General features: G+C 42.9%; 1 protein-coding gene across 1 annotated transcript in view; it reads left to right on the top strand.

The window, feature by feature from the left end:
- The window catches only part of kiaa0825 (KIAA0825 ortholog), a 106210-nt gene that overhangs the window by 31031 nt on the left and 53838 nt on the right, over positions 1-21341 (top strand). The window contains exons 12-22 of the mRNA XM_083978193.1: positions 112-302; positions 1635-1841; positions 2168-2278; positions 4176-4315; positions 6864-7043; positions 9069-9299; positions 9405-9709; positions 9956-10062; positions 12454-12598; positions 14407-14562; positions 15942-16036. Coding sequence (XP_083834319.1) covers positions 112-302; positions 1635-1841; positions 2168-2278; positions 4176-4315; positions 6864-7043; positions 9069-9299; positions 9405-9709; positions 9956-10062; positions 12454-12598; positions 14407-14562; positions 15942-16036 — 1868 coding nt within the window. The remainder of the gene's footprint in view (positions 1-111; positions 303-1634; positions 1842-2167; positions 2279-4175; positions 4316-6863; positions 7044-9068; positions 9300-9404; positions 9710-9955; positions 10063-12453; positions 12599-14406; positions 14563-15941; positions 16037-21341) is intronic.

Raw genomic sequence — 21341 nt, 5'->3', positions numbered from 1 at the left:
CTATTTTTATCTCTTCTTCTCTGCTTTTTTTTTTCTTCACTGTCAATGTCCATAACACAATATATCTTCATCTGTTACCCTTTCCCTCCCATCCACCTCTCTTTTCCACAGGGCGAGCGCTGTTCCTTTTCGGTACAGATGTGGTTTTACTTCCTGTGTGGGCTCCGGAGCGACCTGTGGGCTGTCCTTCCGGCAGAGATGGCCAAGGACGTGCTTGGCCAGGTGCTGTCAGAGACGTTGCAGCTGCTAGTGCGGAGATATGCCAGGGCCCGTCCTTCTTACAAGAGACACCTGCAAATCAGGTACTCTGATTTTCAGTTGAGATTAATAATAACACCTGAAATGTAGTAATATGCTGCAGTCTAGTATAATGCCTTACACATTGTTGAAATGCTTACAATGGAAGCATTGATATGCTAATAAAGTTTTCAGGCAACAGGTTTTTCTGAACCAGAGTTAGGGTGAGAGAAAACTCTCTGGTTATATTTTGCTGCTATGGACAGATAACTGCTGAATGTAGATTTCTATTTAAAGAGTATACATCTCAAGTCAACAATCTTTCTCAAGTGCTGTTTGAAAGGTTAAGAATGAACTATGAATTCAAGGAAGTATCAAAATCAATAATTTGTTGATCAATAGTTTTCTGTTTTTTCCGTAATTCATCAACAAATATAGATCACACGTGTGTACCTGTGTGTCATTAATCTCTCATTACTTGAAGTGCATTGTTTTCTCTGTACCGCCCTTACATACACTACATCTGAGTATAGGCAACATGGACATAGACATTTGTGCCTGCTGCATAATGACAATGAATGAATGATAATCACTGTTGGCCTAATTTCACTCAGCTCCTGTGGGCCTGATGGTGGAGCTCTGAATGTGATGTTAACACATCATAGGTACACTCTCTGTACAGGTTCCAGCGGTCCTCCTCTGAGTCATTTTTTTTGTCTTTTTTCCATCCAAATAGCCAAAGGATGATAATGAACAGGTTAAACTGTGACATACAATAAGAGGATAAAAGAGTGGCAAAGATACAGTGCAGCATACATACTCAGCACTGCATGATGTCAACACAAAGTCTGGTTTATGTTGTTTGTTTCTGAAGGGACAGTTGTAATGTGTAAGGCTAAGCTAAACAGATGGCTTTTCAAAGCTTCTCCAAGTTTCCTATGTGTATAGAACTCACATGGGTGCTCTTATGCTACTCCAGCTCTCCTGTATCAGTCCACCCCTGTGTGTCTAATAACGATTTAGGGAAGCAAGGATGAGGGGATGAGTGATGATGAGCGGCTCTCCCCAACCAAATGAGGGAACAGATTTATGGGTGTTTAAATGTAAAAGCACTGACTTTTATAGTAAAATCCAAAGCCAGCAGTACACTTTCCAACAATAAAATCACCAGGAGGTTCTGCTATCTGACTGGCTGTGCAATGAGGCTATTATGTCATGATGTAACAGTGGATGCCAGCCTTTTAAGACGTAGATATTCACTTTCAGCGCCTTAACATCACAGTGCCTTTCTCCTACTCTCTTTTCATGTGTTCTCACGTATTTCCTCACATCTCATCTTTTCTGTTTCTATCTATTCATTCACCTTTTCCTTTGCACACGTTTTTTTCCCCCCCAAGATGTGACATTACGGCGATGTTGCTGTATGTGGAGCAGCTTTTGTTGAGTTTGTGTGAAAGTCCTGAGGCCTTGGTGCAGTCCAGTCCTTCTTCAGCAATTGCAATAATCGCCGGTGCATCTGACTGGCCTTACCAAATCCACAGCCTGTGTGAACAGCTCCTCACAGTCCTGGTTATTGTCACAGCACCTCTATCTTTGCTCCATAGGTTTGTATTCACATTTTTGTTCTTTTATTTACAGTTCAGTAAAATATATGGCCCAATTATACCAACGTATTTGTATTTTAATGACTGTAGCTTCCAACCCTGAAACTAATTGTGTCTCAAATGACCATAGATTCAAGATTTATATTTATTATAAATAACATGCTAATGATAAAAAATAATAGATCAATTACATAGGAGGGCTGTGTAAGATATATTCGGCTATATGACATTACTACCTGAAGTAGAAACACTGCAATTCTGAGTATATTTTCTATATTAAGGTTGTATCACTCAACACATGTAACATGCAATCTAAATTCCTCCAGGACATTTATGATCAATTCTGCGAAGGAATCCGAGGCAGAGCAGCCTGACAGCTCCGTTGTACACTGGCTAAATGCTATCAACCCTGACCTCTTCACAGAGCAGGCCTTAAGGTATGTAAAGTGCACTCATCATACCATCTATCACCCGTCATATAACAGGTACACATATTGTATGCATGTTCACACACAAATGCATATACACGCATACTCTGGTATGCTAAGCCATCACACACACCTCCACCCACTGTATGTAGAGAACCATATGTGTGTGTGGAGTTATAGCCACATACTGTACGTGCAGATATATAACCAGACTTATCCGTTGCACAGGGCTTCAAGCTAGAGTCGCTCTAGTAATATAACACAGATGCAAACTGAGAAAAAAAAGAATAAAATAAACTACCGTTGCCGCTGAGGCTGATTATGTTTATGTTGATGGTTGCTTTACACATGAGGTGTCAATAGAATGCACAGTGGTATATACAGTATGTGCCTGAGTTTGCCTGAAAGTGCACATGCAGGCATATAGTACGTGTGTACATGTGTGTCCAGTTACTGTTGTGACCTCCACAGTGCAGTCAATCACTCTCTCCCCTCACCCTTGACTCTACCCTCCTCCCCTCTCATCTCCCTCACAGCCAGAGGTGATGTCATTGCGTGCTGATGGAGCACAAATCAAACTAACCCCTGGTCTCCTGCTCCTAAGTATCGGAGAGCTGAAATTAGTTTATTTTTATGACCTCTCTATTTCTCTGCTCCCACCTCTTGCCTGCATGCGAAGGCGCCAGGGGGCTTGCCAGTGGCCCGGGGCCAGATCCACAGGTCCTCATCAAGGACCTGGCCTCTGAGGCCAAATCTTTTCCCAGCCCATTAAAATAAAACCCATTGTTATGGTTATTAAATAAAACAATAATAAAATCACAAAGCACATAAATAAATCATTCAGCATTACGAGCTATAAAGACAGCATCTGAAGTTATGTTTTCTGGACTTATGAGTGTTTCTGCAGTTGCACACATTCACGCACGCACTGTGTGTTGAATTTGCACGTGTGTGTGTGTGTGTGTGTGTGTGTGTGTGTGTGTGTGTGTGTGTGTGTGTGTGTGTGTGTGTGTGTGTGTGTGTGTGTGTGTGTGTGTGTGTGTGTGTGTGTGTGTGTGTGTGTGTGTGTCTTGGTTCTGTAAGCTGACCCTGCGCTGTAGCCGGGTAGATTTATCAGAGCAGTTAAAAGAGGATTTCTTCTGGATTTGCAGTCCCAGTGACATCATAAATTGTGCTGTCAGATCGAGGCATAGTTTTCCTCAGTCAAGCAGCAGGGTGCACCCTGCTCTAGCTTTCTGGCTCAAATGGAATGGTTGATTTCTGGGCAGACACCCCCTGTACAGCCTCCCGCCTCCATGCTCCTCAGACAAACTCTGTCCATTCCTTCCATTAGATTTTATTGAGATGTATAAAGTAACATGCAGGCACACACATGTCAGCATGCTCTCACACTTGCACACATACATAACCACAAGCATCAGCACTGAAGTGCACACAAATTCTCACACACACACACACACACACACACACATACACGCACACACACACTTACGCACACACAGCAAGGATACGGCTCATTACCCACAGCTGGCTGCAGCCTCTTGGTTATACAAAAGATGTAGGAGGGGGGTACTGCTGTATATTCATGTATTTGGCTGTCTCCCAAATGTTAATTTGCTTTTAGCTGGCCAAGATTGGAGCTAATTCCTTCCCGGTGCACACTATAAGTAAGCGAGAGTGAAGGCATTTGCAGACTAAGCTTGTATCAGGAGTGAGTGACACTGAAGGAAGTCACCACTGTGGTATAAACACTATTTCTTCCCAGATTGTCATCTAAGACAACTGTGTCTTTCACAGCTTTGAGGCTTTCACCCTCCTTTGTTGTCTCTTGCTAAATGGACTGCTATCTGTACACTCACCTTACACTGCAGAACTGTCAACTTTGTTTTGCTTTTTCCACTCTCAGAGATGGCCTTATGGGCCAGGCAGCCTTTGCATGTCAGCTGAGGCTGCTGACCTCTGACCCAGGACACAATCCCAAGTTGCTACTGCAAATGCTGCTGTACAGAGACTGTCACCTGCCCAGAACACTCCTGGAAAACTCTCGTAAGTCTGTCTTTTCAAAGCGCATGGATTTTACATGTTGATAGAATAAGGGCCCAGTGTTTGTGTATGTGTGCAGTGTACATGCTTAGCTGTCCATCTTTCAGAGGAAAATTGATGCCTCCTCATTAAATTCTTTAATATGATCTCTCTTTTCTTTTTCTTTTTTTTTTCTTTTTTTTTTTTACATAATACTGGACCAGCAGAGTCTGTCCTGCAGGGGATACGTGTGGGAAGGTGTTTACCAGTGTCTTAATTATGGTGCTCTAAGATCCTAAGCGAGTTATATAGACCTTAGATGAGCTCTATCCATTTTATGAAGTTATCATCAGCATCTTTGCCATCATCATCATTTTCACCTTGGTCATCATCATCACTAAATCAATAGAGCGCAGTAATAAACACTCAACAGGCCCAGGCGGAGCACACAGGCTGACCTTTAAAGATTTTCCCTTCCTTCTCTTCTCCTCCGCACCAGCAACAGTCTAACCTTTAAAGACTGTTGTGCACTCGCACATTAATTCACATTATAGCGACCTCATTAATAACAACTCTCACTGTCTCGTTCTTTCGCTTGGTCTGAGTCTGGCTCAGAGGCTCCGCAATGCCTCTCCCTACATGCTGCCGTAAATCAACGCTGGAAGCGCTGACTCTTGTGTGTTATCACGATGACGGGCTAATTAACCAGGAAGCAGACAGACAGAAGGAACAGCTTGACTGAATGCTACAGTCCCATAAGCCACTGCACGTCTCTATACATGAACTCTATATACTATAGTATTGTATATACTAGTGTATTTGTTGGTGTTGTGGGAGGAAAAAAAGTGAAAATTCTGAAACACACCCACACGCTCACACCTATTTGTTTGACCTATTTATTTACTGAAGGATCACAACTCTTCCCTTTAACAATCTTTGTTTTTGCTTAAATCAGAACACTGCACACACTCTCATACATGTCCACACAGCCTTTTTATTATGATTAGTGCGTCTGCTTCCAATTACGGAGGTTTGCAGAGAGGGCCCTTGTGACTGGTTGACTAGTTGTCCGTAAGATAAACAGGTGTATGTATTGGCTACGTATCAAGGTTGGATGAGCTTAGAAACAAAGAGGGAGGGAAGGAGGGAGAGAGAGAGAGCAAGAAAAAAAAAGAGAAAGCAACCGAGAAATTGACATAGCAACACAAACACATTGAAATTATTGCGTGCTGCATCAGTAGTGGAAACTCCACGGAGATGTGCCAGTGCACTGTCATCTGGTTTTCTGAAGTCATTGGCTGCTCCATAATGGGATCATTATTAAAAGGCGTCTAGTTAACCTGGCATGCTCTCCAGCACCCCAAGTGGAAATTAATGTTAGTCACCCCTGTTTCCTTGGACCATTTCAGCCACGGCAGTGCTATCCAGAACACCCTGTCCTTAAGGACCAATTACTAGACTAGCAGAGAACAAGATGCTGGTGTAACACACATAATGCTGCCTAATAGACTGATTGTAGGTCAGGGTGGTTGACCACCTTTGACAGTGTGTGTAACGTTGACGTTTGATAGGAAAAGAAAAGACTAAGTGAGGAACTTAAAAGGAGCAGGTGAACGGAAATCAGTTATCAGTCATCTGCACCTTGAGTGGTGGCATTGCTCCCTACCTGCCCATTATCACGCTGATTTTACTGGCCCTTGAATACAGCAGCTAATTCAACCCTGTCATTTTAAAATAGTCCGGCATTAGTCACTAGGAAGTCATGCTTTTTTCCCATCACAGCACCCCCTCATTGACTGCTGCGTTGCATACTCTCTCCTATTCAGATAGCTGTCATCTCCCACACAGTAGACTGACAGACCGCTGGATGTCTGCCACCTCTGGAGCAATGGGCCTTTCCTCAGCAACCCCTGTCAACTTAACACACACACACTTGTAAGCACACAAAACACATATATAGACATCCATATGGGATACACAAGCACACACCTCCATCCTCAGCCCTGTGCTCAGACAGCAACCCCCACAAGGACACCCTGTCAAAACCTCTTCCTTTTCACTTCCTGTCTCCATGTGCTGTGGATCCCACAGCCAGGGGCTTTGAAATCTGTTTCTTTTTCAGTTTTTCTGGTCTGTTTTTTTCCCTCCATCTAACACAGATGTGGATTTTTCTTCCCCTTCTATTCCACAATGCCTTTTGTTCGCCCTTTCTGTTAACATGTGTCAGGTTGGGCAGCCTTGACATTTTCCAATGTGTTTTTGTGCAAAGAAATCAAGTTGCTGTTTCATAGGATAGAGTTTTACATCTTTCCCTACCAATCTCCATAAGGTTGATATTTTCTGAATCATGATTCAAGAAACAGTCAGATTTCACACTCACCTACACACCTCTAACTGAATGTGTGTGTGCGTATGTGTAAGCCTTTTCATCGCTTTGCGCATCCTGTTGTTTTTGTGTGTGTCAAATGCTCCAGAATATCACATTTCATAAATTCACACATATTTATTGGTATTGCGCCCAAAAGTGTCGGAGTGCCAAACTGACACTATTTTCATTCTTTTTTCATTTCAGATTTTTGTCAGGAGAGCACCTTACAGAAGTCATCAACCAGTTGCCAGGCAGGAGATGACTTCATAGTCACATTGTTCAACCTTTTCAGTTGCTTGAACACTGTTCCCAAGGCCTTGACTCAGGCCCTTCAACCATACCTGGAGAGGGAACACATATGGGATCATCTCTACACTCTGGCAGGTGAAGTTGCAACTAGTTGCTAGGTAATGTTGTAGTGTAGGGTCTATAGACTGGTTGATGTTTACTGTGAGAGACCATAGTACTATTCTAAAGAGTGCTACAGTAGAAGTACTGTAGTCTGTTTGTTTGTTTGTTTGTTTGTTTGTTTGTTTTGTCAGTTATTGTGTCCTTGAATACATTCTTGTGATCACAGTTCAGTTATCATATAAAAAATAAACAGCAATGTTATTAAATAATAACTTTATAATAATATTGCTCCTTAGGTATTCCAGTGTTATTAAGCTTATCTATTCTATGCTACAAATTAAAGTGATGATAAAATACTACTGTAAGTCAGTGCCATTCTCATTTCATGTTGTGGAAAGCAAACTAATAGCTGTTTCATGCTTTAATAACAAGAAATCTCCAATTGGAGACCACATCTGACTACAGTATATTAGATATACAGTACAGTATTTCCAAATACAAGAGCAAATCTGCCCACCAAGAATTTTTTTTTATTTTCATGGCCAGTGTTGACATTGCGTGCACGTGAGCTAAAGAATGACTTTAATATGCAGTTACAGAGACTGCAATTACTCCCCAACTCTTTCTTTCCGCCTCTCTCTGGTACAAGCTTTGATACAGAGCTTAATCAGAACTCCTGTGGAGTATGGAGCTCTTTTTGGTGGTGATTTTTATATCCTGGGTGAGTGGTAATTATTGTAGCATAAATTAGGGTGATTGGAGAAGAGTATTTGGATGAAGACGGTGCAAGGGAGGGGTCGACAGAGGGAAAGAACGAAAAAGAGATAGAGTGAGCCAGAGAGAAATTCTCAATGTCATCCAATCATGATTTATCCTCACAGGGTAATTAGTTTAATTATTGGACTGTGCCAAATCTTTGTATTATAATTTTGGTTACAGGATACCCCCAGTGCCCCCATTTCTATTTAAGCTGTTCACTGAGTTAACTTTCATAGATTACATTGAGAGTTTCACTATTTCTACACTTAAACTGATGTTTCATCACACTGTAGCATGGTTGTTTTAAATCAATAGACCAGTCAATACGGTAGCAGGCGGTGCAAAGTCTGAAAACCAAGTGACTTTGAAAAATAGGTCTAGGTCTCACCTGCCACAGAGTGCTTTTCCTTCCAAAAGCTATATCATTTTCTGTTCTGCTCTCATCTTTTTCTGTGGGTCTGAGGTCACACATTTGTTCGCCGTCCCTGGAGATTTCAGTGCTCTTCCACTGCCACCACAGCACTATATCTTTCTGGTGTAGCCTTTGGTTTTACAGCCGACACTGTAGGAAGTTTATGGGTGCCATACACTTTCATGCTGTAGCTGCTCTGCTATCAGTATGAGCGGGATATGAAAGGGCAGAGCGATGAAAGACGTCGTGCACCTGGTGAAAGTTGTAAGGTTTCCACCGGCCACCTGGTTTTGATTGAGAACATCTGAATTTGACTTGATATTACTTGCTTTTAGTGTAGATGTTTCCACAAAATACTTTTGCACTCTGAGGATTCTTTATTTTTCACTGGTCAAAAAGCAGAATTATATATAACACATGTAAAAAAGTTTGTCATGTCCGTGTCAAAAAGTTTTATGATTTGATGCAGTTCTAGAATTGTATTTTGGAAGAATACTATTAAAAGCTCCTGCACACAATAATGAGAGTCTCCCATCTCTCCTTTTAAAATGATTAAAAAAATAAATTCAACAGGACATCAGTTCCTTTAACATTTGATTTCCGTCCTTTAGATTAATGTGAAGAACTATATTTTTTAATCTTAAACAGACATTTTCCGTTAAAATCACAGGTTCTCTCGGCCTCTCTCAAAGAACCAAAGTAGTCACAGCATGACATTAAAATAATGCTTGTTTTTGTACAGCTCAGCTTTATGCTTTTATTTTTCAAGTGAAGGCTTAAAAAACCAATGATAAAAGTAGCACAGCTTTAAGTCTTCAGTCTGATATTATCTCCGCCAGCATTCTTTACCAGCTGCAACGATTAACCTTTTTTTTTTTTTTTCTCAGACACAACACGGACAGCACCTGTTGTGATCAGCTGTGTCCGGGCTGTGGTCATCAAGTCTATCAACAGCCTGCTGGTACACCTGATTTCCATGGTGACGGGTTGGCAGGCCACAGAGGAGCTGAGTGGAGCCTTGTTCAAACGGAGCGTACCAGAGAGTGTCCTAGTAAAAATTCCCAAGGACTGGAACTACTCACCAGTGGAAGCACGGGGAAAGGAGACTGCCACTAAGTGTAAGTACAGTTTGGGGTTTCACATTCTCAAGACAAGAGAGTTAAGATAAATGTAATTGTTCTCAGCTAACTCAGCTAACAACAGGCATTTCTTTCTCCCTCTAGCTGTCACATCCCTAGCCATTCAAGCCATGTCCTTCATATTTACCAACCTACCCATGGCTGTGGCGTGTCTTCCTCTCCCTGTTCGCTTCCTATTTCAAGTGGCAGAGAAGCACCTCTCCCAACATGCCCGACAGCTGCGCTTGGTGGGCCTGTTGCTCTGGGCCTTGCTGGGTTGCCTGATCCGAGGCCTGGAGGACCCAGACACACTGGAACAGATCAGTGGTTTGGCCCTGGACCGTGGGGCAAAGGACCGCCTGTCCCTGCTGGCCGAGTGCCTACAGGCTGCCATGGGCATTCAACAGAAAGTAAGGGCTAAAGGTTGTATATTAAAAATGATGATAAAATTAATAATAATAATCACTTTGGGTTTTAATTACATTTTTGTGTAAGACAGGCAGTTTAATGTTATGACTTGATGTTTAAAACAAAACAAAACAAAAACAATTTCTAAATATGTATGTTAAATATGTTTAAAAGCCTGATACTGTGATTATATTGATGGTTGATATGATATTCTTAATCAGTTTGGTGGTCTATTGTGTGCTTGGCAGGGTGTTCCTAAACCCACAGTGCACAAAGTGCTACAGGCTTTGGAGGAGAAAAGACCCAAATGGACAAACATGCAGCTGCAGAAGGCCCGCAGGCTCTGCTCAGACAGGTGAGGGGTCAATTGCAGGGATTTAGCAAGAGGTCAAGGTCAGAATGTTATTAATGAAGTTTATATTAATGCTTTCATACAAGTAGGAAAGTGCCATACATCTGTTACCCATCATTAGTCACAGTTGGTATTGATTATTCTTGTGCACTGTCAGCAAAAAAGTGAGGATTTATTTTCTTCATATTATTTCTATCTTAAAGACAGCTTTTGCTAAATTAATTTCCCAGTTCATCATTTCAGTGATTTATCAATAATAAGATAAAGTTTGAAGGCTGATAGTCTGATGAAGGAGGAGTTTCAAACTGATCAAACTGACTGATGTTGTGTTCAACCACTTGCCATTCAATATATAGGTACTGTATAAAACAATAGAAAAGAATGCAGCTTCGATTTTCTTTTTTTTAATTGAGCATTTAAATTCTGATGTATTGCATCATGAAGATCATTATTTATCGAAGAGCTCTGAGATCAATGAATCTCACGTGTTTGTTGTGATAAATGGTAAACATGCTGTCTGACTGAGTGGCCTGTGGGCTGGAGTGATGGGAACAGCTTTCACTTTGGGTTGATCCGTGACCTTTGGCTCTGCGTTCTCTAGCTTCTTCCCAGAAACCGCGTCTCTGGTCGCTCGCTTCATCATATCAAACTCTGGACGCATCCATCCTCATAAAAAGGTGATTCAGCGCTGTATCACAACATGTATAATTAAAAAAAAAAAAAAAAGGGAATGAAATAAATAAAAAAAGACTAAGTAGATTATGGGCAGTTCTAGGAAATGCTGTCTGTTCGGTGACAGGAAAAGGGGACGAGACGGGGAAGACAAGAGTCAGGGAGGTGGAGGGGTGGGGAGGGGGTTGAGTGGAAAAGTGAAAGAAGAGTGATTATGTATCACCTGTCGGAGGCATTCAGTGGGATCATTACTATTCATTAAACTAACCTTCACAGGGAAGTGACGCCTGGCTTGTAAACAATCAGGATACAGTGTCAGTGAGAGAGAGAGAGAGAGAGGGGTGGTGGTGGTGGTGGGTGGGGGGCAGGGAGGGACAGAGTGGTGGATGTAATCACTCCAAAAACAACTGGCACTTCACTCACTGGCATCTCTCTCCCTCACACACACACAGCACCCCTCTACAGAGAACATTTGCCCCTCACGAGCCCTCCCACCTCTGCATTCCCTCATCCCATTCCCCTCCGCTTCCTTTCCCAACTGTAACCCCCCCCCTCCTCCCAACCCTTGTCTCTCCACGCCACCCACCTTGTCTTTGCAAAGTAATTTGTAGAGGAGAAGATTATTGTTCTCCATCATGGTGACCCTGGCTGGGCTGACGGGATGCATACACAGATGAAGATGAATGCAGTTATTCCTTGGCGGAGGTCTGCCTCTTTCAGGGCACATTGGCCCTAATGACATGATTGATAGGCTGTCCCAAATCCGGAGGGGCCCTCATTAATCACCCCGCTGACTGAATCCAATCATCTGCTTCACCTGCACAGTGATGGACAGGAAAGGATACAGTGCAGGTGCTGACACGGATGCACAGCCACCATCGGCGACAACACCGCCGCCGGGCCAACAAGCAAAGGAATGAGGGGATGTATGTGGACGACACGGGACTCCTCTTCCTTTGCCACTCTCAATGTCAAGCAGCCAATGGCTGGATGACAGGCAACACCATTTCTGCCACCTTATAATTACAAAGGGGAAGAGAGAGAGAACAATGACAGGAAGTGTATGCGAAGTGGAAGGTTTGATGGACGGCAGAGTGATATCCATCCATACAGGAAGGGCAGGAAAATGATGCAGGCGTCTGCCAGGGTTGCGGACATGTACATGCATGAGGACCTTGACACACAATTACACACACATATACACACTTAAAAACACATACACCAATCATTTTTAGTGCAGCAGCATCCTTCGGTCAGAATCCCCTATGTATCTCATGAATGGTAATGAAAACAGTGAAAATTATTTTGTTATCTAACCCTCAAGAATTTGTATTTCTTTTTCGCTTTCACCAGCATTAGCCTTGACCGGAATGCAGGTTTTTCAGAGAGATACTAGAGCACAGAGACATTTCTTTCTCTCTGGCAAAAGTGCATTTTAAGTTCATGTGCCCTCTGGAGTGTATGATTTCTCTTAAAACTCAAAAATAGTTAATTTTAAACTCTAGGGTCACGATTCACCCAATTTTCTTGTGTATAATAAGTTTATTTTCCTCTCTAAACTGGAAAATACTTCCTCAGCCAGAGGTGGTTTTCAGAAACAAGGTGACATCCTGCTCTGTTCCTTCTCCTCTCTCTTTGCCCCACTCTGCGTTTTTTTCCCCTTGTCTGTCTTTGTGTCTCCTCTCCCATCTCCTCATTTTCCCATCTCTGTTTCTCTTTCAGTGTATTTGAGCGAGAAAGGGAGATCGGAGTCGCTGCGGCTGAACTGACTGAGCAGAAAATAGGCCTGATGCTGCTGGAGGTCTGCCACAAAGCAGGTGGCAGCGACTACCTGAGGCAGATCTATCACATCATCCAAGGCAATGAGGTAGGGAAGCACTCCCTCTCCCCAGCAATTAGGTGGCTGCTGGCCTGAGGCCGCAGGCTGCTCAGGAGGGGGAGACAAAGGGAAAAGGGCTGCTGCTTGAGAGCAGTCTGCCTGCCTGATCTTCTGTTGTTCAGGTGACCTCAAGGGTGCAAACCTACAGTGATTTTGTGTGTTACATGCTCACCACATGGAGGGGAGAGGGAACCGAATGGAGTTCCCAGAGTTGGCATACTGTAGAGGTCTTTGGAGGAGATCAGAGTGACGAAGAGCAGCAATTCTTTTTTAACTCAAGTGGAAGTTATTTTAGCTGAATTCATTTCAGAAAAAAAGTTTAATAAATGAAAATTAGCAGTTCTCTAGAAAGTGCCAGCTTGCTGCTGTTACTCTATATCACCATATCGCCTAAAAGTTCCCACTAAGGACTTTTTTAAATACAGGTTAAACTGTTTTGTAAAACAGGTGGCCAGTCTTTTTTTAGCCAGTGGTACCCAGACAAAAGGTTGTTCGTGTTAGGTGAGTTCCTTATTTGTTTTCATCTATTCTGTTGATAAAAATAGATTTTCACAAGACTTAAGTTGCATGAAGCTCAATTATCTTTAATGGAGGAATTGCTCATGTAGAATGCAATCATTAAAACTGTGTCCCATAAAAAGCAATATACTGTAGCAGTTCATAATATTAATGATAATAAAGATTGTGATGACACTGCTAAAAGGCACAAACTACTTTCTGTACAGAAATGACAATTTTATATTTTCTGAAAAATATAAAACAGCTCTCATCTGGTGAAAAATGCTTAAATGCTTGTTAAGTTGAAAGCCTGAACAGCCAGTTGCAGTTCATGTGAGTGTTACTGGCTTGTTTCTCCTATAGACTGTCTATTAGACACATTGCATGGAGAAAAACACCATATACATTATACTGCTGTTGATGGAATCCATAAACTCTATGTAGCAATTTGAGAGAATGTGAACAGTATTCCCAAGCAGGCTCTGAGGTACCCTTCTGGCAGCTCCAGTATCTCTACCCAGCCAAGGTCGAGGCAAGAACACGCAGGTCAGGGACAGACTGGGCTGGGGGTGCGGCGGAGGGAGTGGGGGTTCGGAGGCCATGTCAAGCTGACGGATGGGAATATAGCGGTTTCACACCAGGATGCCGATGTACACACAAACACACAGGACATACTGTACACACATCTTGCATAGCATCTACACTAAGTAACCACAGCAAAGATTATAAAACCAAAAGTAAAAAATGTACAGCGGTGTCCCGAAAAATCATTTTCTCTTTATACCTGCACATTCTATGTTTATTTGTTCTGTGTTTTTATTACTTTATATCTGAAGCGCTGTGATTAATTTCTGCTTTTGTGAGGCTGATCAGTTAGGGAATGTGGATAGAGACCATTACTATGCTTATCAGGAAACAATGTGGCAGAAATCCTGTCTGGATTTGATTAGTTTATGCTTTTTTTTGGGTCAGTCAAACTTAATGTGAGTGAAAACTTTCAGAAGTTTATTATTATTATTACAAGTAAAAATAGATAAAATCTAAATGTCAGCTACACATTTACTGTCCCCACAGACCTATCCTCTTTTGCTGTTGCTCTGTTCTTTAAGTTGGGGGAAGTTTGGTTTTACTTTCAGTTCTAGATAACTTGTTGTCCTCTCTCTGTTGGTCTTAGTTTGTCAGCCTTTTTCTTTCAACAATATTTCACTAGCAGTCTGTCATAATATGTCTTTTTCAACCTTGCTCCTGTCTGTCTGTCCTGTGTTTCTGTACTCTCTTTCCTTCGATCTTGGATACAGGAGCTGTTGAGGTCTAAACTGAGTGAAGACACGGACTTACCAAATGAAGCCCCACACTTGGTGAACTTTGATCTTGGAGCTGACACTGCCCTGGACACAGGCTGTTTCAACCCTCTTCACCAATTTGACCACATTGGCAAGAAGAAGCTGGATCAGGTTTGCCATGCATTTCCATGAACTTTATGATGATTTTTGAAGCTCCATCATGTCTTCATGTTGGTGTCGTTTTAACTTTCTCCGAAAGGCCAGAAGCATAAAGTTGAAGGTTAGGAGGCTGTTTGAGTCTCTAGTGAACTGGATACTGTGCCAGTCTCTGAAGTTGTCAGGGGCTTGACTTCCTTATTCTCTATAGGTCTTTGCCTTTTCCATGCAGGAGTCAGGCTGGCAGAAAGAGAAGCACACTGAAAAGGTGAAAAGATGAGAGAAGGATTTTTCATGAAATAGTGAATAATGTTTTTCAGGAGTGTGCAGTCTTAAAGTGCACTTCTTTGGGGCTTTGAACTGTATACCCTCTTACCCCAAGCTTATCCCCAGGAGTGCCGCCATGATGATCAATTAATTGTTAGATTCTTTTTCTTTCCTTAAAGCGGATACGTCTAGCTACAGGTAGTATTAGTTCAGTGTGAGATTTTTCAGCTTTCTCCCCTCCTTTTTATTCGAGTATCAAGGGAGGTAGCATTGATATCACAGAAAAAAACAATCAATAAGAGCTAGAATTTCCTTAAGAAGGGCTTGGGTGTGTCTTTCTACTGTTTAGAAATGGATTAGATATATTTATACATTTGTGATCCCTTGTAATGTAGGAGTGTTGGCGCTATTGTTTTTCAAGAACAGACACGTTTTAATCCTAAGACTATGCCTGTTTTCGGCTTATCACAGGCTGCATAGCTTTGCATAGAAACACCCTATTAAGAGAATGATTAAAATGCATTCTCCGCTTCAGGTGCCTGTGTTGTTTGTCAAATAAAATGGAGGGAGGAGGGAAAAAAAAGTTACATCCATCAATCACCTCTGAGGAAGGAGAAGAGGGAGGGGGGCAGTGGATGGATGGAGGAAACGAGTGGAGTTCTCCTACTTTTGTCAATAAAACTCAGCCTGGAGTTAAGAGTGACATTTTGGCAATCAAAGCAATCTGATTTTTATTTGCTTTGCCAATATGGTGCTGGTGTGTCTGTGCATGTGTGTGTGTGTTTTACAAAAAGAGAGAGAAAGGAGAGAGGGTGGGGGTTGGCGGGGTGCCATTGAAGATGGAGAGAAAAAAAGCAGAGCAGTCAGAAGAGTAACGACTCCCTCCCAAAATTGATTTATCTTTCTATAAATGATGGCTACATCCCCCCAAATGGATTTATAAATTAATTGCTGTCTTATTGGAATAAAAACCTTCTTGTGCGGACATGATTGATCGTCTGGTGTCGGTGGCCTGCGCTGGGGACCCCCCTCCTCCTTTGTTAGTGGGTCCCAGCTGGAGCGGTAATGCACTGATGGTATTAACCCTGATTAATAACTAACAATGTGCTATCCTCATACATCAACAGAGTGCTGTGGTCGACTGGGCATGGGACTGGCCAAGGCTGCTGCCAACCTATCAGGGCATGAGTCAGGTCACCTTCAAAACTCTGCTGGCCAACAGGTAAAACAGTAATTTCACTTGTTACATGTACACATGTTCTCTGACAGCAGTGGGTACGCGTGCACGGAAAACACAAGTGTGTTTTTTGTGTTTTCATGTTGTCATTATGATCCTCACAGGTGTTTTTTGTTTTTGAGGAGTCATTTCATGAAATAAAAGCCTCATTCCTCAGAGGCTTGTGCTGCATCAGTGGTGTCTTTACCTGCACAAAATGAGTTGTCCACTCGGGACTTCTCTTTCTTCCACCTCCCTTTTGACTTAACTTCGGCATAAGCTTTAGTCATTTGGGATCGTATAGTCTCGCTGCTCTTCATCAGAGGTTCAAACTTCCACTTTGTTCAAAGGCCAAGGGCTCCTGTGGCTTGCAGCATGGAGGCTGAGTTGTGGAAAGAACTCCTTGGAAAAATGATATTGGAGGACTAAAATATGCTGTGTATGTTGAATCATGACATCCTGTCTTTGCGAATGCACATGCACATGTGTGACTGACAGCTTGCATGGACAAAATGCTATGGTATTCCTGCTTTTGGGGTACTTTTGAGGACTTAAGACAGATATAGAGGTAGTCGGAGATGGAAAGAGAGCGGCTGGCTCAGATCTTCGTGTCACCTGATTGAAGAGTTTTTCGCCCAAGTCCACCTCTCCTGTCCCATCCTCCCCTCCCCCCTCCTCCCCTGTTCTGCTCTGCAACGGGCATAAATATTTATGCAGGTATGTGACACATATTAGATGGCAATACTTCAGGCTGTTCCCTGTTCTCCATTCACAGCTGTCACGCTGCCAGCTATCAGGGAGCCATGGGGCTACTGCACCTTGTCTCCACGCCTACGCCCAATCCATTCTAAATCACCGCCATTGTAACACACTCACACACACACACACACACATACACATACACATACACACCTTTCTAACAAAGGGCAAGCTCTGCATCTGCCAAGGACACAGGTCTAATAAGGGTGAAGTACGCAGCTCTGTGCTGTGACGAGCTTTGTTGCCTTCATGCCTCTACCCCCTCTTCCCACACATGCATACACACACTCCATTCTTACTCTCTTTATATGCTGCTTTGTTGCATCTAAAAACAGATACTGTCATTGCTCCACTGAGCCAAATTAGTGTTGGGAAATTCATGAATAGAAACCGAATGAAGTGGATATGAAGTTAGATAGGAAGATAGATTAAAAAAAAACAAAAAAAAACAGAGAGAGACTGGACTTGCAGCTTGAGACTGTGATTGACATGGAGAAAGAGAGAGAGGGCAGTCTATACTGACAAGGCACCAAAAAGTACGAGGAAGGAGGGGAGTGGGAGGGGGTAAAGGTTATATAATTCACCCTAATCTCACAGTATCAAAGTGTCTGAGATTCTGTCATTTGCCTCATTAGCCTCTCTTTGTTGGGCCAGAGGAGCAGATTTCATGGAGGATTTGGAGAATGGCTTTGGTTCTGCCTGAGACGCTCGCACAGAGCAGGAAGTTAGTTTCACGGCTGGCGACATGTAAGCTGTCAAAGTTTTCCTCAGATCCATCTCTGACTCAAAAATATCTCTCAAGCTATAGAAGGCCATTCAATGGGATAAGCTCACTGATGTCGGAGCCACTGATCCATTTGTTAGTGCAGATAAGGATAATGCTTTCTGCGTAACTGCAGACTAAAGTGCCCTCGGCTGTTTTCACAGAGGCTTCACAACAATTACTCTTTTGCTACCAGTTGCTGGACAAACCACAGGTTATAATCTTACTCGCTTGACAATATTAATAGTAATGACGCTGCCTTATAGTGTAAAAAAAAAAAAAAAAAAGACCAATCACTATGACCTTGAGGTGATCTGTATTTTCTATCTTGTAAGTTTTAGTCTCCTTGAATGACTTCCCTTCTCTTTACAGAGCCAATAATTTTTTTCACTCCCCAGACTGTGTGAGTTAGCAGTGTGGCCCATTGGCCTCCTATATATTGTTACAGTGGCAGGACAGTTATTGTGCCCAGGGTTTATATCACATTCTAATGGAGCAAGGCTATGAGTTAAGGGCGGTAGGCTTTTACACCCAGGCTGTTAAATCACTGTTCAGATGACTTCATTAGCAGAGCTGGACACATGCTGAGACACTTGTGCCTGCACACACATACAAACACACACACAGCCACACAGAGATACACTTTCGTCCTCATACCTTGACGGTGTAACATCGAGGGGCCAGACAGGAGGGAGAGTGGATTTATACAGGTGTGTGTGTCCTTCTTTGTCACCTGTCACTTTAGTTCCCTCAGCACGATGGCTCATCCATCATCTGCAGATTGAGCTTTTCAGCAAAAACCAGACTGATTAATACTACTCCAGGACCCCCAGGGTTGACTGGCTGACTGGCTGACCTGACTTCCAGGCAGGCTGAGTGTTTCAATGCATAGATAGATGACTTGTGGGTGGGCTGACTTTTTACCCTGCTTGTTTCCTGGCTAAGTGGCAGACTGGCTCAGTTAGGTACAGAGATGTAGGAAGTCGTGATCAGTTGAGGTTTAGTTGGATTAATGACAGTATAAATTGTATTTTTAATGGCTCATAGACTGACTAACCTGTTGCCTGCTGCCTGGTTTTGATGAATGACAGGTCTCAAAAATTGAGTGATGGATGGATGGTGAACTCACCGGGAGAATAGCTGGTTTCCTGTTTTCCTAGTGGCCAGACTCTGAGCCTAGTCTTACCCGTGTTAGCAGGTTCTAAACAGAATCTGTCCACTCTTTCAGCCCTTATAATGACATCACATACCAAGGTTAAATAGATTACATACCAAAAGGTTGTGCTAATTGTAATGGGCTGCTGATGGCAATGTGTCCACACTGCCTCATTGTTTAACTTCATGTTACGAGCTGCCCTTTGTTTTTACCCTAGAGGCACGGAATCGAAGTACTAAGTGGTTCAACTGATACTGAATAGTTTTTCTTTTAAACTCGTGATCTGCGAACGGATCACTCATCTGCTGTACTTTGTCCTTGGTCACCGTTTTGAAATCCTCTTTTCTTTCGTGAACACGTGTACAGTAACTCTCTCACAGCATTCTTTTGTAAGAAACCGTCAAAAGCAACACAAAACCTTTGTAGGTTGGAACTATCAGCAGCGATGCTGGACTAGCCCTTTCTTCGTTAAGACTAACTGTTGCAAGGCTTTTACAGACCATGGTCTTTTATGCCACTTTTCTTTACCATCCAAATAAAATGAAACAAATCTAAAAAAAAAAAAGAAAAAAAAAAGTGTTGCCACAGACTAAAGTCACATTTTAACTGTCATCTGCCAAGGTGACTTTTTCAGACTGTTTCTTTGCGTCTGGGTGTCACAGAAGGTCCTCTGACCTGGTTGATAAGGGCTAGCCTAGTATGAGAGATGAAGCTTCATGTGTCACAGGGCGAGTCTTCCACTCCATCATAAGGACCTAATCTCACCCAAGGACATTCATGCTTACATCTATAGCACCGGTCCACTGCTTCAGGTACTGTTATAAGCCCGGTGTCGCACAACATGAAGACTTAATACACTGACCTCAATGATATCTAAAGATTGATACTCTGTGACTATTGTACTGTACGTATTTTTGCTGCAATATTTTGAGTAGGCACTTGTCCTCATGATTTTATGTCACACACTGACAGTTAAAGAAGTACTAGCAGCATTGAACCATAGATTTGGTGGTCTAATATGGTAAGCTACTCTGTAACTACTGAACACTAAAGCATTTCCTCTGCATTGTCTCATTGTTGCTGTTACCCCTCAGGTCCATAACAATAGCAGTTTGTGGAAAAATGCCAGTCTGTGGCATTCTCTTGCTTGAGCGGCTCCTTAAATTGCGGCGATAGACACTTGTGCTTTCAGGAAGTGGGCAATCGCCATCTGTTCCTGGGCGCTGCCATATGGCGGCCCTTTTTCTCAGGGAATAAAATAAAAACAAATATGTCAGAATGTTCGTCTTCCTCCACGGACGCTGATCAACCTGGGGAGAAGCTGGATCTCAGTGTGTCTGGATTAATGGTCTTACTTTTCGCTTCAGGGAATGAGGGAGTATGTGCTTTTGTGTGTGTGTGTGTGTGTGTGTGTGTGTGTGTGTGTGTGTGTGTGTGTGTGTGTGTGTGTGTGTGTGTGTGTGTGTGTGTGTGTGTGTGTGTGTGTGTGTGTGCTTGTGTGTGCGTGTACATGCACATTCCTGTTTGAGGATATGCACATGCTAATGCACATTTATGTACCTGGAAGTATTTCTGGAATCATTTATCTGACTTAAAGGGTGATGCTGCCATACCATTTTGAGCAGCTGGTTGCTCTAGTCTTGGAAGCATTAAACAACACAGGAGAAAAGAGCTTCAAGGTTAGCCAGAGTGACATTTCATGGCTGCCGCTGCCAAAGAAACTAGAAGAAACACTCTCAAGCCATCATCAGACTCTCCGTCTTGCGAGGCCAGAAATTCAAAAGACTTGTCACTTTTGAAAATCAGGAGAGTGTGATGTGTCATTGAGGAAGGGCTTCTTTCTTCTCTCGTTGATCCCCTTGTGTGTGTCCCCTTCACTGACTGACAGCTGGGGATGCAAGTCTGAGTTGGTGGAGACAGAATACATCTTTTGTCAGCTTGGTTATACATGGTGTGTTTTGTTTTCACTAGCCCTGGACAGCACTGACACATTGAGGTTTTCTTTAGCCGTAAGCAGGTGGTGGAGGAAAGGGACAAGCTTGTGCGCACAAGTCTGTTTCCATGCCTGCCTGTGTGCATCTGCACTGCACCAACTTGTATACTGTATGCATATCATGGAGGGCGTACATGTGTCTGCCTGCATGTGTGTAAATGTTCACTCTTATATTTCAGTGTGTGTGATATTTGGAGGTTTGCTCCAAAGGCGAATAAATCAGTGATGCCTGGGATAAGGCCGTGGCCCCTCCTCAAACTGCACAGACAAGCTGAGAGGCTCATTAATCAAACGGCCAGTCACAGATGTGATGGCTTCCACACAAACCGCCAGCAGACTGTGAAAGTCACATCCAACAGAGTCAACTGTCAGCCAGGCGGGCAGGCAGGCAGGCAGGCAGGCCGCACTTTCCCTCTCCCCCTCTCACTCCCTCTCTTTCCCCTCTATTGTATTTATCTCTCAGTCTCCCTTTACCTCCACTCACCTCCAGCATGATGCCTCAGTGTGATACATCTGAAATATTTGTCTTGTCCCGCTAAAAACGATCTGGAGGGTCGAGGCAAATCCATCTTCTCAGAGAGTGGTCATGGTCAAACCATTCTAGAGACACAGGACATCAGTCATTACAGCACATTGCTCT

This window comes from Trachurus trachurus, assembly GCF_905171665.1.
Source record: "Trachurus trachurus genome assembly, chromosome: 9".
Classification (NCBI taxonomy): domain Eukaryota; kingdom Metazoa; phylum Chordata; class Actinopteri; order Carangiformes; family Carangidae; genus Trachurus; species Trachurus trachurus.
Note: the sequence above shows the minus strand (reverse complement) of the source record. Positions and strands in the feature narration are given on the sequence as shown.